Source organism: Penicillium canescens, assembly GCF_028828765.1.
Source record: "Penicillium canescens strain IBT 15451 chromosome Unknown utg000005l_segment0_segment0, whole genome shotgun sequence".
Lineage (NCBI taxonomy): Eukaryota > Fungi > Ascomycota > Eurotiomycetes > Eurotiales > Aspergillaceae > Penicillium > Penicillium canescens.
In genome coordinates this window covers 2,733,067-2,746,780 of record NW_026703967.1, presented here as the reverse complement: position 1 = coordinate 2,746,780, position 13,714 = coordinate 2,733,067, and the positions used below count along the sequence as shown (strand labels likewise).

Sequence of the window (13,714 nt, the reverse complement as noted above, 5' to 3'; positions counted from 1 at the left end):
AAGGTGTGCGCCTTACGCCTCTAGTCACGCTGTCCACCAACTATTGGAGAACCAAGCACCACGACCAGCTTATTAGTTACTGTACTTTTTGTCCATGATACCCCTTTACCAGAAATATGATATAACATGATGCTGTTTGAGATTAACTTCATTGTAGAGTCTACAGTCCCATCCATGCTGATTTGGCCAGATGATCAGTCTTCTTGCGGCTGTTCTTGATCACACCAAACGTCTTCAGTTCCGAAAGAGCGCTATAGAACAAAGACATCACGACACGGTCATCGCAGCCGTAACCCTTTTCATTTTCGAAAACACCATTGAAAGCCTGCCAAAGATCGTGAACGTTCACCAAAGCACCAGACTCAAGGTACAGCTGGTACAGAATCGCCGTAGCAGGTTGCTTGGATGAGATTTTCGTCGTAGTAGCATCCGAGGAAGAAAGTAAATAGTCAAATGGAGTAGCCAAGGCACGCTCAATTGCAAAACGCGGACGAGGTGCAAATGTCTCTTTCAAGGGGTTCCGTAGATCAAACAAGAAAGCCTCATGAAGGAACATGTCTTGTGGTTTGATGAGAGTCTCCGTGAGATACTCCTGCAAGAAGACAACCAGTTGGTCGATGATCTTAGTGTACTCAAAGTCTTGTTCGGACAACTCAGCCTTGCCTTTGCTGAGCTGGACCCGTGAATGGACAACTGTGGTAGTTGTGACGGTAGAGTTGATGTTATATCCACTGCGCAATGGCCCAGATTCTGGACATGTTTCCAACAAGGTCTTGAGGTCTACTTGGATCGCCCCAAGTTGCCCGTTCGGCAGAATATCCTGGAGGCGTCCAAGAAGCTCATCCAGCTTATTGGAGTCCAATGCCTTCGTCGTAGCCATCATCTCATCCACGAGAGTGGAATCAGACAACTCGCCAGAGAGAGCGCGAACGGACAGATCAGAGACTGTAGCCTTTTTCGTGTTCTGTGTGTATTGAAGACAGGCATGTACAGCAAGGACTGCCTGGAAGATGCTCCGCATTCTTTGTTGCCCGGCATCAAGGCAACTGATCGTTTCTTGGAGGAGATACTCGTCGTTTTCTAGCATGTCTCGGACTTGCTTGGTGGACCCCTCTTCAACCAGGTCCTCGCAGAACCTAAGATAATGTTAGACAATGTAGGAATACTCTACTTGAGATGCTCACATTCGGAATGATGGCAGGTTCCTGACGACTTCACAGAGCTTCCCTCTAGAAAGAACAGTTGGATCTGGATTGGCAAATAGCACTGCCAGGGGGTTCGCGAAGAAGTGAGACATGTATGCGTACTACAGTAGATATGAGAATCCTGTTTCGAGCGTATTGGAAGGAATGCTTACCTTGACCATGCGACTAAATGCCTCTGGACTTTGGAAATAGTCACTGGTATTTTCAAACAGTGTACTAGTGATGTTGCGTCCCAGCCAGAGTTTAGTGTTTGAGTCAGTCTGAAGAGATTCATAGATGCGGTCGACGCAGTTGCCAGCCTCCTGAACCTCAAAATGTTTCCCTTGGAGAAGAGCAACACACGAGCGAGGCAATCGACCTTCGAAGAGCTCTACGGACGTAGAGATACCCAGCAGAACTGTGAATGGTATGCGATCAATCCATGATCTACCGAGAGTCAGTGAATATTCAAATGAAGGCAAGATAAGGATTTCGCACTTAAATAGAGACAAGAGATCGGTTAATAGACCTGTATCGAAAGCTTCGCTGTCACGCAGAGCTAGTACCATTTTTTTAGTTCCCTTTCTCTGCACATAGTCGTGAAGAAGGTCCAGATCGTAACCAAGAAGTCGAGGTCCCTGGAAGGCGGTTAGAATAGAAACACAGGTTTCGTGGCGCAAGCACATACAGCACGATCTGTGAGGAACTTCTGATATCCATCATTCCCATCTGTATTCGTGACAGTGGCTCGGATGATATTCTTCAGGGCTGTTTTCAAATTGGGAGCATCGCCCGATTCCAACACCACCACACTGCCTTCTTCAGTCGATATCAATTGGTCATTGAGTCGTGATAACAGTCTGCTAAGCGAGGACACATTGGAGCCGACCGTCACCAAAGCTGTTGGGATACAGCCATTGCATCTGGAGCTCAAATTAGAGCGAATTCTTGTTTCTTGCCGGGGTAGGGACATACGTTTGAGGTGAGGTATCTCTGACAAAGGACGAGACCTCGGTCAAAACACCAGCATCAACATCTTCGAGAATAGCCTTGAGCCCACATGAGTAATTGATCAACCCAACTTTGCATCCACTGATCTAACTGACCTGGATCTTGTGTTCCTGCTCTGACCACAGCTGTTGATAGGAATCGTGTCGCAATTGGACGGATTGGGCATTCTCATCTCCGCTCAGAAGAGGCACAAAGCGCTGTCCATCTGTGTGCCCCTTTTCATTACCGGACGCTGAGACCTTGCGGCGCTTTGAGGGTCGTTCGCCTGCTTTCCCGTGTTTTTGGGGTTGGTAGATGTAGGCTCCCTGTTTTGTTAACGCGCAACCCCAAAAAAGCGACGACAGTTTCAAGAACCTACCAGATTCTGAGACTTGTCATTGGACAAGCCTAGGGCATCATCAAACCCATCTGGATCCATGTTGTCGCTCAACTGAAAGGAAGTTGTCGCAACTGGGGATGACTGCAAGGCGGAAGCGCGACCGACGCTAAACCGAATCTGGCGATAATTGCATCTCTTCCGAGTCTGAACATCTTCACTCCGCCCACTCTTCTTGTCTTCATTTATCCGATGACCGATTGACTGCCGTACTCATGCTGCGCCAGGCTATTCAAGGAGCCCGATGGTGTCAGCATGTGGCTCGCAGCCCATCGTGCGTTCCACGCCAGGCCTTCTCCGCCGCAGCTCCGCGGCGTTTGAATTATGGCGGACCAAACGACAAAGTCAACTTTTACGAACAGGAATCCCTTCACAGCAAAAACCGACGAAAAGTGAACCCCGAAGCCGAAGACCATGAGGTTCGAGACCGAGTCGAACAAGAGCTCGTGAAGCTTCAGGATGAACTAAAAGTTATGGAGGGGGGCCCTTTTGGTCCTAACAGCGAGTTCATCACAAGCTTGCCGGAGGCGGAAAGAAAGATCGCCCTAGAAGCTCTACGGAAATACGATGAGGAAAACCCCGAGCAAGCCAACCAGCCCGGGCTAGAGGAGGTTTTCGACCAGGAGCTCGATGACATGGTGCGGGAGGAATTTGAGGGCCTCGCAATGGAACAAGAGAACTGGGAAGATGGAGCTAAGAGGCGACGCAGCCTGGCTGCTAGACGATCTGCTGCTGCAAAGCGCGCCGGTGCAGACTCCCACCCATACGCTGTTAAATTCAACAATTCTTTACGACAATACCAAGGGAACATGTCAGACGAGCGGGCTCGGCAAGAATTGTGGAAGTGGTATCGACGATGCAAGCAGACCGTTCCGCACTTTTTGTCTATTATGCCCGAGGGTGCAATGGAAGCGATATGGAACTCGCAAGCTACGGGAGAGATCGAACAAGCTACACGCTCAACACACTTGCGAATCCTGGTTCAGGATGCTACATCTCTGGGTCAAGCCCTCACAACACCTCAAATCCTGTCTTATATCACATCTTTACATGATGACGGCGCCACTAACCTTGCGTTGGAACAGTGGGAAGCATACCAAACGGAGCTATCCCAGGAGAAAGAGGATTTGGAAGAGTACTGGAAACTTGGAGTACGGCTATTCGCCGCTGAGGGCAACCCACAACGAGCCCAAGATATTGCATTGGCCTTTCTGGCAAATGACCGACACCGCCAGCCGCGTGTACTTATCCCAATCATCATAGCATGGGGGAAGCTTCCCGGAAAGGAAGCCGAAGTGAAAGCATGGGCGCTTTATTTGCAGCTCAAGACATTCCTAGGATCAGAGATGACTATGGACGACTACGACCAGGTCAGCATTGGCCTCCTCACAGCCGGTCGATTGGATACGGCGGTTGCAATCTTCAAGGATATGATGGTCACCGGGCAAGACCCAAGCAATGATTCAACTGCATTGTACAAATCTGCTCTCGGCCTAGCAGGTAATCTTCATGCATCGAGCATCAACGAGAACGATGTGAACAAAGTCTCTTTGTCTGTACTGAAGGTACTGCCTCGCCGGTTCCAGAACCGATTCTTCTATGCCAGTTGGATGAAGAAGCTTATTGGCATGGGTGAGGTCGACTCTGCTGCCCTTGTCATAGAACTCATGTATGAGCGAGGCGTCAAGCCTGATAGCAAGCATTTGAACGGAATCATTGCGGGCTGGCTCCGCGAAGGAAACTCAAGCGCACGCAACAAGGCAGAGCGACTCGCGTGGTCTATGATCCAGCACCGTATCAATACGGTATGGGAGCGTTTCCAACCAGAGCAGAACTCTCCTCAGGTCCAGGTCAAGCATGAACAAGTAGAAGGCACCCGCCTTCCTCGATTTATGCGGAGAGCAATCCCACCTGCGAGTATCGAAACCTTCTCCATCCTCCTTTTACATTACACTCGCCGGGGGGACGAAGATATGGTCAAATACTTGGTCAAGTGCCTTGGCGATGCACAAATCAGGCCAAACTCCTATTTCATGAACCACCTTCTATACGCAGAACTCCGCAAGCAGGACGTGCGGTCTCTTTGGTCCAAGTTCCAGACTATGTCAGCCGCCATTCGGCCCGACCTAGAGACATATGCTTGCCTCTGGGACTGCGCTAAGCTCCAATACGACCGCGGACGTACAGCATTTGACATAGGCTTCCCATCAGCTCGACAGCTCTATGCCAACATGATGTCCTGGTACTCGCAATTATCTCCACACGCCCAGAAATTCACCCAGACCCAGATGCCAAAGGCTCTGTATGATCAGATTGTACGATGTTTCTGTCTCTCCAAAGATGTCTCCGGCACACTTGTCTCCCTTCACTCAATGCGGTCTATCTTCGGGTTCACACCAGACGAAACTACCGCCCGCCTGATTGTTCTTCAAATCGCGCGATTAGCTGCTGTCCCCGCTGACACACCCAAACGACGTCTTCGTCGCTTGTCTTCGACTCCACGAAGCAAAGAAAACATCGGCCAAGTCACTCGGCTGTTGGAACTACTTGGTGAGCGCAAAGCTGAGGCTCTGCGGGTGCAGGGCTTGAGTCTGGACGAGCTTGGTCCACATGAAAAGGAACAGTACCAGATTGAAGTCATTGCTAGTCTACTCCGCATCGTGTTGAGTCGAACAGACAGCTTGAGCCCAGCGCAAGTCGAAGAGAGACTTGTAAAAGCGGCGGCAGAGATGGACGTCGCGCAAATCGATCTGGGTTTGCCTTTGGGTGTCGATGATAGCAAGCTGCTGTAGCCTGGCGTGGCTATCAGAGATTGCTCTTTTGTTTCTTATCACTGTATGGCACCACTCTTTGGCATTGAGAAAGCATGAGCGGCGTTGGTTTGATTTACGCCCATGGAAAGGGCCATGTATAATACTCCTCGCATCTGGGCAGACATCTCTGATCTATGTACAATATTCTTGTCTACAGTTTTCACATAAATTTACGCAATGCGACACGTTCAATCGAAATGAGACTAGGCATGAAATGCAATTTCTCATAATGCAAAACCCGCGGCCCCAAAACACCAATCAATGGAAGTGAAATTTGAACCCTAATAAAAAGTACAAATAGCACCAAGCGGAAAAAAAGCCGCATGTCTATTTCTTGCCCTTGCCCTTCTTCTTCTTTCCACCACCTGCTGGTGAAGCAGGGGAAGCAGGGATATTCGCTGAAGGATCGGCCTCCACAAGCACCGCATCGTCATCGCTGCCTTGAACAGATGCGGCGGGGGCAGGGGATGCTTTCGTTTCCTCAGAGGATTTGGTGGAAGACTTGGTAGCGGCGGAAGTAGTAGCCGCAGAGGTGTTGTCGTCCAACTCCTTCATGAAATTCTCCTGGATGCTGGTCTTCTTCTTATCCCACCATTGGCGTTCCTCCTCGACCTTGCTCTGTTGCTCTCCCATGCGCTTGCGGTAGATATCGTTGTTCATCATCTCGTTAGCAGACTGGAAGATAGTCTGGCCCCAGCCGGGAGCGTATGCGTTGGCCTGTTTCATCATGTCAGCAACGCACAATGCATATTCGATCAATTCTTTGATGAGAGTCTTTGAGTAGAGCGGCGACAGTTCAAGACAGAAATAGATGCAACCATACCTCAGAAACAACATCCTTAACCTCATCTTCCATCTCCTTCTCCGCGCGCTGGAATCGCTGCCAGAGATCATCACCGACACTACCGCGCTGGAGGAGCATAGCAAGAGCCTGCTTCTGACTGCGGAGCGCCATAATGCGACGGATATCCTCAGATGCGCGACGAAGAAGAGAAGCCTTCAGAACGGAATCGGGGATGGCGGGGGCCTTCTTCTCTTTTGTGGAAGAAGCCGAGGGCTCAAGGTGGAGGAGGGAGAAGTAGATATCGCGCTGGAGGTGACCAGGGAACCATGGTTCTAGGGAAGCAGCCTTGTCTGTAGAACGAATCAAAGATCCGGTGTTAGTCTATGAAGACAATTGAACACGTCGGCGCGATGTGGTGGATGTGGTGCAGGTTCGCGCTTTTGTGAAATGGACCTAAATTACTTACGGGCCTTGCGCTTGCGGTAGAGTGAAGAGAATGTGGCTAGCGATCCCAGTAGAATACCCAGGTAGACGAGGGGGACGGCCAGACCGAGCCAGTCTATGTCGAACATCGCGGCGTTGAGGAAGGGGTGTTATGGGGATAGGAGACAGGTACTGGAGTTCCCGGGGAGCTGGCAAGATGGTCGTATAATTCAATGGTTCAAGCTGTCATGGTTCATAAACAAGAATGGGGTGTAATGAGGACTCGAGGGAGTTGCGTGGTCAACAAGCTTGAAAGGCCAGGGTGTTTAGTGGGTCAGGTCACATGTGCAGATCTACACTCTTTTTTATACTTCAACTCTTTGTATGCTCTTCTTTCTTTTCCCACCGCGTTTGCTTCAATTTCTTCTAAAAGTATTATATTTCCGAGAACAGTTAAGCTCTTCATTGCAGCGAGGCTGCCATGGGTTGATCTTTAATAAGATTAGATCTACAAAGTACAGAGCACTCTTGTCTACAAATTGAGAAGCATTATTTGGAAATAAATTCCATAGTTTACATACATTTCCCTCTCAAATCACACGCTTAGAGAACCGTAGAAAAAAAAAACAAAAAAAAAAAACAAAACAAAATAATATTGGGTAATACACGCACATTGCTCCCCGTCCTCCCGCCACAAAGAAAAAAGAAAAGTGTATGGTTTGAGTCAACATATTGACAGAAATGAAGATAAAAATAATAAAAAGGCGAAAAGATCGTCACATGGCCATTACTGGAAGCTCACTTCCTGGAGCTCCTCCCGGGTCTTCTGGCTGATGGGATGGATCTCCTGCATTTCCTGCATGTCTTCCAGGACTGCATTGAACCGCTCAGAAAGGCCCTTGGCCACGGTGTTGCGGTTCCACTCGGCACGCATGTGCCACACCGAGTCCATTAGGTTCGTGTTGACCTGCTCAAGCTGCTCCACCGAGAAGCCGCTGGTCATCAGCGTCAGCAGCTTGTGGAGACGCGCAACGATGTCAAGGTCAAGGACCAACGGCTCGTGGGCTTCTTCGCTGAGCAGGGATTGCAAGTTGGCCGGAGCATCAGTTGTCTGCATGTTGGGGGCATCGAACAATGGGGGCTGCGGCTTGGACTGGCTTCCATTCAAACCGCTGTTCTCCAGCGTATCGTTGCCATCGAACTCGTCGCGAGGACGAGGAGACGGCTGGCTGCTGCCGCCTTGCTGTGTGTCTGGTAGGTGGTCTTCCTGCGACACACGATCGGGATAGGAGGTGAGGTCGGGGTATTCGAGTTTGGAGGCATTAGGGCTTTGCGTGTGGTATTGCTGATGAGAAAGATGCTCAGAGGACTTCTTGTCCGAAGTTGTCTGAGTAGTAGACGCTTCGTTGGTGTAGTCGGCTGGCTGGGATCCAGGAGCCATGGGGGTCATAGGGCCCCGCTGAGAGAAGCTGGAGAGACCGGATTCCCGACGAACCTGCTGGGACGGGGCAGTGTGAGAGTAAGGTGGCTTTGGCTGGGCAGAGGGCCCAAACGAGCTTCCCTGGGTATCTTTGCTTCCGGAGTGATCTTCAGAGTTGGACATAAAAACATCGCCGTCTACATCCCCCTGAGTGTCGTTGCTTACACCAGCGAGGTGAGAACCAAGCTCATTGAGGTCTGAACCACCACCTTGATGTTCTCCGTTGACATGGCCTAGATTCGACTGCTGGTAGGGCGTCACAGGACGCGAGGCTGGATTCTGACCGTTACCATTGGTGGGGAGCAACTCACCCGGGCCGGTCGATGGGTCGGATTCAGTGTTGCCATGCGGTTCGTTGGTAAGCTCGGGACGAGGGGCATTTTCGTTCTCCTCGGCGGCGCGCCGAGCACGCTCTTCCGCCTCTTTCTCGCGAGCCTGTTGACGGGCATAGACTTGATCCAATTCCGCCACAAGCGCCGGCTGATCCACGATGATAGTGTTAATATCAACTTCGACATTGGACAGCATTTCATTGGCACGCAGTATGCGCTCCTGGTCGCCAGTTTGACGCGTGTCCTTGACAATGCGCTTGATGTCGGCTACAAACTCGAGGGGCCGTTTGTAGTACCCGTTGGAAAGACGCTTTTCGATCGTTCCGAAGTCCAGGTTGTAGAAGAACTTGCCCGTGGCAGTCTCCCGAAGACCCAACACGCCATGCTTGTCGTATGCTTTTTCATATGGCCGGAATGTGTTCTGCTGGTCTGGCGGAAGGTCACTCGTGACAATGTTGGGATCTTCTTCTTCCCATAAGTAACGGATTGTGGCTTCTTCAATCGATGGAAATCTGAACCGCTTGTATCTCTTCAGCTGATCCATAATGGGCTGGATCCGAAGTTTCAGTAGATTCAGGGTGTTATTATCCTTCTTCTTCTGAGCTTTGATCTCTTCCTTGGTGAGTGGCACCTCAGGCTTGGGAGGAGGTGGTGGCGCAACTTTCAATTCTTCTAGCTGACGAAGCTTGCGGTTGTCTGGGTTCGGGAATGCCTTTGGGGGTGTCTTGACGTACTCAATGATCTTCGCAAAGAATTCATGGCGAGCGTCGTGGCTCGGAGCAGTCAGATCATAGAAATTCTTCTTGGAGAAACCGAACAGGTTCTTGAGAAGGGCGGCATCCACATCATCATCAGCCGAATCAAGGATGCCAAGTAGCAAGACTGGATCAGAAGGCGGAACCGACCGCAAAAGACCCACAAAGGTAGAAATTACAGCAGGACCGACAGTTTGGAACCACAGCTGAATGTTGGGGATGTAAATCACACTTGGCTTGTGTCGTTTGACCTCGGTGAACAGCTGGATGATAGTTGCCTCTGGAGAGCGAGTCGAGTCACTCAGCAGCGTGGGAAGATCGAATGCCTGCACATGCAGGCCTTCAAAAACGTGCAAGAGTGCAGATGCCAAGTATTGCTGACCCATACCGTGGGAGCCACGAAGGAGTAGCCGTGGCCGAAATACGCGCGAGCGATCGAATTCCTGCAATAGAAGTTCACGGCTGAAACCTGCGCCATCCTGGGGCTCCTCAAACTGAGCTTCCTCGAGTGCAGTGAGTTTCTTTCGCTGAGGCAAAATCTCAGACAATAAAGCCCTGATGTCGGCCAGTGGATCGCGGAGCAGAGGCTCGATGCTAGGAGGGAGCGCAGTGGCACCAGACGACGTGGAACGTTCCGAAGAAGGCACCAGTCTCTTGATCGCTAGCATGAAATCCTTGGGGGCCACCTCAATTGACTTTGGGTCGATTATGAGCTTTTGATCGGACTTATAGATTTGGGGGTACCTTCTTTGCACGGCATTGATTGCAGCTTCGGTGCACAGCGCGCGCAAATCGGCACCACCATATCCCTTGGTCATATCTGCAAGTTGCTCTTTGATGTTCTCCGGCAGAGGAGGGTCCCATTGTTTGGTGTGGATGTCAAGAATTGCGCGTCGAGCCTCAAAATTGGGCAGCGCAAAATAGAACTCACGATCGAAACGGCCCGGGCGACGAAGGGCAGGGTCAACAGAGTCTGGTCGATTAGTAGCACCAATCACAACCACTTGGCCGCGGCCGTCCATGCCGTCCATCAATGCAAGTAGAGTCGAGACAATGGACGAATGGATCTGGTCTTGCTTGCTCGATCTCACGGGAGCCAGGCCTGGAATACGTCGTTAGTGATTGCAAAGTGATGATTCGAATGAGCATTTCTTACCGTCGATTTCATCAAAGAAGATGATGCTAGGCTGGGTCTTGCGGGCTTCGTCAAAGAGAAGTCGAAGTTGTCGCTCGGCCTCACCGACCCATTTGCTCAAAGCATCCGCGCCCTTTCTCATGTAGAAAGTGACCTTTTTGCCTTCTGAGCTGACACTGTTTGCGAGAGCTCGAGCCAAGAGCGTCTTTCCGGTACCGGGAGGGCCATGGAATAGGACACCGCGAGGAGGCGTGATTTTGAACCGCTGGAAAATCTCAGGGTACAGCAATGGCAAGGAAACCATTTCTTTCAGCTGATCAATGTGCCCTTGCAAACCACCGACACTGTCAAAGTTAACATTGACATCAACCCCCAGGGGGTCTGCGTCGACCAAAGCTTGCTTGTTGGTGACTTTGCCTAGGTTTGCAGGCGTTCCAGACAAGTGCTGAGCAGTATCTCCGGAGTGAGCATGAGTCGCTGTGGCTCCACCACCAGAAGCAAGGCCAGGCTGTTGTCCGCCGTCGTCGTCACTGCTGTCACTGTCCACTCCTCCAGCCGCAATAGGATTACCAGGAGTTCCGAGAAGTGCTGAAGCACCTTGACCGCCGAATGGGCCAGAGGTTGAGAACAAAGAGCGTTGCCAACCTCCAGCTCCCTTGCCACGGCGGGATGGGGAGCCAGTCGTCACTTCCGGATCAGAGTCTTCGTTGGGAAGAAGGACTTCAGGGCGGATCAGACGATAGTCAACATTCTTGCGGTTTCGACGCGGCTTTTCATACACAACTTCTTGCTTGGTCCGGCGGCGGTAGCGGCCACCACGAAGGTCTTCGAGTTCTTCTGCGAGTTCTTCTGCCTCCTCGGAAGGCGCACGGGATTGAGGGATTCGTCTGCGCAGACCAGCACGTCGGCTGGTAGAGCTGTCCTCTGCTTCCTCACGACCACGGCTTCCTTTGCCAAGCGAGGCACCAGTTTCAGACTCCAAATCCTCTTCTTCATCATTCGACCCTTCTTCTTCTGGTTCAAAGTCGCTTTCCTCCTCTTTGGTCTTGCGCTGTGAGCTTCGAGATGGCTGCTTGCGGCTAGATCGGCGTAGTTGAGATTCTTCGTTGGGTTCCGTGTCCCCATTGGCATCCTCCTCAATGGCTTCTCGGGGAAGATTGCTTCGTCGGCGGAGCTTGGGGCTTTCATCCTCGTCTTGAAAATGACCGTTCTTCTCGTCACCGTTCTCCGACTCGGGAACGACATCTTCATCGGCCATTGCCTGGTCAATGGGTTCGTGATTGCTTTCAATACCGTCTTGAGGCAAGTCGCTTTCCACAGCATCCAATTGCGATCCTTGAATGGTGGTTTCCTCAATGACTTCTTCGGCTTCCTCGTCTTCGTCATCGAGGACCGTGCGCTTTGCACGGCTACCTCTGTTGAGGAGGCGGCGGGTAGCGGTATCATCTGGACTGCGGATGCCTCGCTTGATGGTCTCCATATGACGGCCAGAGTTGGTAAGAGCGTATATATCCTCTGAAGCGCCACGAGCACGTGTCACACGATGGTACTCCAAGTACTGAGCTGGAAGTTTCAACTTGAGCACTTTGTTCTTCCGTGGAACAGGTCGAGGCTCCTCCACTTCTTCTTCATCGTCTTCATCTTCATCATCGTTGATCGCTTCCTCCGATTCGGGCTCTTCATATTGAGGGCGACGACTTTGGGTGGTTCGGCGACGCGCTGTTCCGCGAGCATTGCGTTCGATATCAGCATCCTCCGAATCTTCTTCAACTTCATCGAAGGAAAGATCCTCGGACAGCTCTTCATCGTCGGAGGTGATACCGTCGTCAGAGTCGCGCCGTCTCTTCTTCGCCGCGGGCCGCGACTTTTTCTTGGGGCTTGGCTTCGACTTTCGGCCGGTCGAGCGTGAATATTGGGCGTGGTCGCTGTAGTCCTCGTCATCGGAGTCGGACTTGTTGGCGACCTCCTCGAGGGAGCGCTTTGCGCCACGAGCCATGGCGCAGTGTTGATGATAGGGGGATCGCTGTTGAGACGGCAAAGTCAGAACGGCTGGGGCCAAAATTAATAACACGGCATTATCACAGAGCGTGGATTGAGAGGGCAATCACCCATGCAACAGATAAAGAGACAAGAGGGCAGAGCCTCGACATTGCGCGATGCGGGCAGGAGGGACAACAACTTACGAACAATGCAGTTGTCGCCAGCGACAGCTGGATCCCCTGATCAAAAGAAAGGGTCTGCCTAATAGGGCAGCAAGTCTTGAGCAAATCTCCCGACAATTGCTGATCAATAGGTTAGCGGAGACGGCACGGTGGTGGAGCGCATTTGGGGAGGTGGAAGGGTCTCACTGACTCGGGAACGCGTGGGAAAACAAATGTCCTGGACAACAGGCACTGGGTTAGAGGCACGAAACACTGAAAGAATTGTCAAGGAACAAGATACGTCGTAGACGACGAAGACACGAGATTTCAAGACTTCGAAGAAGAAGGGCGGAAAGGACTCGCGCTCATTGGGACTGCCTGAATGCACCAGCCACTATTGTGGCGCTCCTTGAGCCAACCCACATTGCGGGCACGTGATGCGGATTTGGCCAATGAACGTGCACGTGCCACCCTTCAATTGCTTCAATGCCCATTGTCACCCTCAGCGCATGAATAGAGCCCCCCTGAATGGAGCTTCTATAATGCTCCATTCATCAGCTGAATTCGCTAGATCGGCTGTATTGGCCATTTTGACGCCCCGAAACGATGTAAATGGCGGTTGAAGGGGGTGCGGGGATGACAGGCCACGGTGATGGGAGGAGGTGTCAGAGAGCAATCAGGGACGTGAAGAACAGCAGATGGGAGCTCTTGTAATTTTCCCTCTGGTTCGCTGCCATTTTCTGCCCCGGACGGGCAATACTGGACCTGATATCATGTGATGGCTGACTCAGCGTGGCTTACGCTTCAGAACAATCGAACTTAAGTTATACTTCATTTGCATTCTACTTATTCTGGTTACAGACTGGATCGACTGGTGCTCTTGAGCACTACTATCATATTCTTTACAGCTTGCTGACCTCGTTCAATTGCTCCGTTCACAAACTCTCTCTATCCGTCTGCCCAATCGGCGCTGGCAAATATGACCCCGCCCATGAGCTTTCTGGAGCTCCTGGAGAAACCGCGAGGCACAATTGGCTCCCAACAAGCCCAGGCACCTTTTGCGTATGGATCATTCATCTAGTCATGAGTTGCATAAACTTCGACATTGGCGGTCGGGTGAATGACATTGTGAAACCGGTCGATAATGTGCTTGTAATCCTTCTTGTCCGTCAACTGGCCATTATATCCTAAACCAATGCATTGTGTCCCTGATGGACCAGAGGCCTGGGGTGCCATTGTTGTCGGAAAATGCGAAAACGTAGGACGAATCGCCGGAGCTG

The 13,714-nt window shown here is 51.3% G+C and overlaps 4 protein-coding genes across 4 annotated transcripts; 1 reads left to right on the top strand and 3 right to left on the bottom strand.

Moving 5' to 3' along the window:
* Positions 1-160: 160 nt before the first annotated feature.
* N7446_008644 (uncharacterized protein) lies at positions 161-2,613 on the bottom strand (the record flags this gene model as incomplete). Its single annotated transcript, XM_058517389.1, has 8 exons — positions 161-1,136; positions 1,185-1,306; positions 1,358-1,631; positions 1,683-1,822; positions 1,873-2,107; positions 2,160-2,233; positions 2,291-2,500; positions 2,554-2,613. The coding sequence occupies 8 exons, from the start codon at positions 2,611-2,613 to the stop codon at positions 161-163; spliced, it is 2,091 nt and encodes a 696-aa protein (XP_058371035.1).
* Positions 2,614-2,786: 173 nt separating this feature from the next.
* On the top strand, positions 2,787-5,363 carry N7446_008643 (pentatricopeptide repeat protein; the record flags this gene model as incomplete). Its single annotated transcript, XM_058517388.1, has 1 exon — positions 2,787-5,363. One exon carries the CDS (start codon positions 2,787-2,789, stop codon positions 5,361-5,363), a length of 2,577 nt encoding a protein of 858 aa, XP_058371034.1.
* A 348-nt stretch (positions 5,364-5,711) lies between these two features.
* N7446_008642 (Sec63 complex subunit SEC66) lies at positions 5,712-6,740 on the bottom strand (the record flags this gene model as incomplete). Its single annotated transcript, XM_058517387.1, has 3 exons — positions 5,712-6,101; positions 6,208-6,518; positions 6,635-6,740. The coding sequence occupies 3 exons, from the start codon at positions 6,738-6,740 to the stop codon at positions 5,712-5,714; spliced, it is 807 nt and encodes a 268-aa protein (XP_058371033.1).
* Positions 6,741-7,378: 638 nt separating this feature from the next.
* Positions 7,379-12,928, bottom strand: N7446_008641 (chromatin segregase YTA7; the record flags this gene model as incomplete). The annotated part of the gene is made up of 5 exons (XM_058517386.1): positions 7,379-10,260; positions 10,315-12,316; positions 12,477-12,575; positions 12,646-12,808; positions 12,858-12,928. 5 exons carry the CDS (start codon positions 12,926-12,928, stop codon positions 7,379-7,381), a joined length of 5,217 nt encoding a protein of 1,738 aa, XP_058371032.1.
* Positions 12,929-13,714: the final 786 nt, after the last annotated feature.